The sequence below is a fragment of the Orycteropus afer genome, unplaced genomic scaffold (genome assembly GCF_000298275.1).
Source record: "Orycteropus afer afer isolate SDZICR_OR568_19922 unplaced genomic scaffold, OryAfe1.0 scaffold00214, whole genome shotgun sequence".
Taxonomy (NCBI): Eukaryota; Metazoa; Chordata; class Mammalia; order Tubulidentata; family Orycteropodidae; genus Orycteropus; species Orycteropus afer.
Window position 1 is genome coordinate 3,825,255 of NW_006921801.1, and position 3,062 is coordinate 3,828,316.

The window sequence follows — 3,062 nt, forward strand, 5'->3', positions numbered from 1 at the left end:
AATTTTGGTCAATGACATGAGACAAAGTATATGTGAACTGCTGTATGAAAAGTGAATTTATTCTGTAAATCTTCACCCAAATCAAAATACAATTAAAGAAAAAAAAAAAAAAAAGAAGTCAATGATTACTAAAAGCATTTCCCACCACATGGACTCTCATCCTCACAGAGCAATCAATGTTCCTTCTGCAAACTGATGTCTCCATCCCAACCTTTACATGGGGAATCATGACTAGCAAACTCTCCATCCCTGCCTTTTTTTTCTGGACATTTCCTGAGAACACTGCTTACCCTGCACCTCCCTGGGCCAGGACGTGGGCTTCCTTTCACTTCATTACATTCTTTTCACTTCTATTTCATTGTCCCTATGCTACTCTTTTTGAAAAAATTAAAATTTAAAAAAAAATTAAATTTCTGCCATTAGACCAAATGCAGATTTCTGAAGAGAAATGTCCCTTGTTCTGTAAAGATTTTAGCTCTTGGCTCATTATTATTCTCTCCAACAACATTACTCCTATCATAATTTTTTATATTTTCAATATCTAGATAGATGAACTTTCTGATACTCTGACTTCTCAGTTCTATGAAATTTTGTACTCCAATAATCTAGTATCCCAGCCCATCTCAGCCACTCACTCCCATGGTTATAACCTACATGATCTTTATCAATATTTCAGCTGCTTTATAATCTCCACTTTAATAACCCTAATTATTTATCTTTTCACTTTATACCCTCTAGTATCCTAACTCCAGATTTAGTCCTTATGTACATTCACTCATTAAGGCATTTCATTCAGGTTCATAGCATTGAATACCATTTATATACTGACAAACCCCACAGCTAGATTCCCAGCCAGGACCTGAAGCCTGAATTCCAGGAGGTATTAAGTCCGAGCTATATGCTGGCGGTTCAAACGCACCAGCCACTCCTCGGAAGGAAGGTTGGGCAATCTACTTCCATAGTGATCCTGCCTCGGAAACCCAAGGAGCGGTCGCTATGAGTCGGGGCCGACTCGACGGCAAACAACAACAACAACAACAACTACTACTTTAAGAATTATAAAAACAAGATTCCTTAACAAAGCCCAGAAGGTCATATATGGGCTATCCATTGCCTACTTCACAAATTCATCTCTCATCAATCTCTAATATTTATACTTCAGTTCTTGAGAATGCAGGAGAAAGATGCAGCTGCTTTTGCAGACTTAACAGCCACGGAAACTGCTTTGTCCTAAAAGGTCGCTGGAAGTTGGAATCAACTCCACGGCAGTGGGTTTGGTTAGTTCTTTGAACATAGTTTGGTCTCTATTACCACAGGGCCTTTGCACATACCGTTCCCACTGCTTGGAATGACAACATGCTCCCCCACTCACTTCTTTATGTAGCGTAATGCCTAAGGCACTTGACTGCTAACCAGAAGTCTGGCGGTTCAAACCAACCAGCCACTCCACGGAAGGAAGATGGGGCAATCTACCTTCGTAGTGATACTGCCTCGGAAACCCAAGGAGGGGTCACTATGAGTCGCTCGGACTCAAGGGCACATAGCAACAACAACAACAACAACGTTTGTTTGATCTTCAGATCTCATCTCAAGAAATACTTCTTCAGAGAAGCCTTCCCTGCCTCCCCAAACTATATAAGCTTACTCTCATATATACTTATCCCTAAACACATCACTCGCTAAGTATTTCCAAGTATATATTTTATTTTTGTGGCTAATTTATGCTTAATGCCTGTGAATCCAAAAAGACCTTAAGCTTAGTGACAGAAAATATTGTTTCTTGCTTGCACAACTGTATCTCCAGCCCCCATCAGAGAAGCCACTCAACTATTTTTTCAATAAATCAATCTGCATAGGAGCAAGTGGGCAAAGGCACACAATCAGATGCACTGAATAGGAACAGAATTTAGAAAGGTAAAAGGCCTCCAGACAATCCTGGGAAAATATCACTGTTTAGAAATGGAGTACAGGAAAATACGTTAGGAAAGTCCTCATCAGGGATTCCCTGCATGTAAGATTTTACACTCGTTTTTTTGTCTGCTAAAACGGCAACGGCGTTCCAAATCAAACGATAAATCTAAAGACAATATATTTGCTATTATAGATTTCAACACTTCTATCTGAAGAAGTCATTTTAAACTGACTGCCTAAGTAATAAAAACACATGTTCTAATATTTACAACTGAAACGTTCTTTCTTAAAATATCTTACCTTCCGGAATCATCAAAACAGACATCTGTGTGTCCCTCTGTATGTCCATATCTCATCGGCTTCTGTGTGGCAGGCATCTTTTCCTTTATGTACCTGAAAATGTTTTATAAAAGCTAGTATTATTTTAAAAGACAGGAAAGCCGGGAAAAGGCTGAAAGGACAGAAGATTAGTCCTCCCGCCGGCACTCTGAGCCGTTTCCCGCTTTCAAGTAGCAAAAGTAGGATTGACAACTGAGGATTTGTCACACAATAAACCAGGAGGACGACAGGTTTCTCTTTGGTGTGTGGCAAGGGCAACCGGCATCAATGCTTACCGAGGAGATCCAACTTTCAGGACTGAGAACAAACGAGCTACAAACACCTGCACAGCGAAGCTTCCCGCGCTCGGGCGCGCTAGGTACGCGGCGTGTGCGTAAGCCCGCCCACGCCCCGCGCTGGCCCGGACGGAGGTCGCGGGGTGGTAGCGTCAGCTGCGCGCCGGTTACAAGGAAAAGAGCCGAGACACTGGGGGAGTAAGAGAGGAAGGGAAGGAATCGAATACGGAAGTGGTGGAAGCGCCTGGGGAGCAGGCGGAGGCGGTGACTGCGACGTCTGACAGGACCGAGCGCCGAGGAGGGGGGGGTTATAGAAAAGCACCCGCCTTGTAGGACCTACACGAGGTGCGGGAGCGGCTGAGCCTTTTCAATCTCAGCGAACGCTCAGCGTGATGGCAATGGTGATGGCGGCGGTTACTCAGAGAGCTCCAGTTAAACTGCGCTCCGGGAGGTGAGTGGGGGAAGGGTGGCCGCTGGCTGGTCTTGGACACTGGGGTCTTGAGCCCACGTCAGGCTTTTTTTTTCACAAGCAGGTAT

General features: G+C 43.6%; 1 protein-coding gene across 1 annotated transcript in view; it reads right to left on the reverse strand.

Moving 5' to 3' along the window:
* The window catches only part of WDHD1 (WD repeat and HMG-box DNA binding protein 1), a 127,164-nt gene extending 124,876 nt beyond the window's left edge, over positions 1-2,288 (reverse strand). The window contains exon 1 of the mRNA XM_042781987.1: positions 2,212-2,288. Within this exon, the coding sequence (XP_042637921.1) occupies positions 2,212-2,288 (77 nt within the window). The remainder of the gene's footprint in view (positions 1-2,211) is intronic.
* Positions 2,289-3,062: the final 774 nt, after the last annotated feature.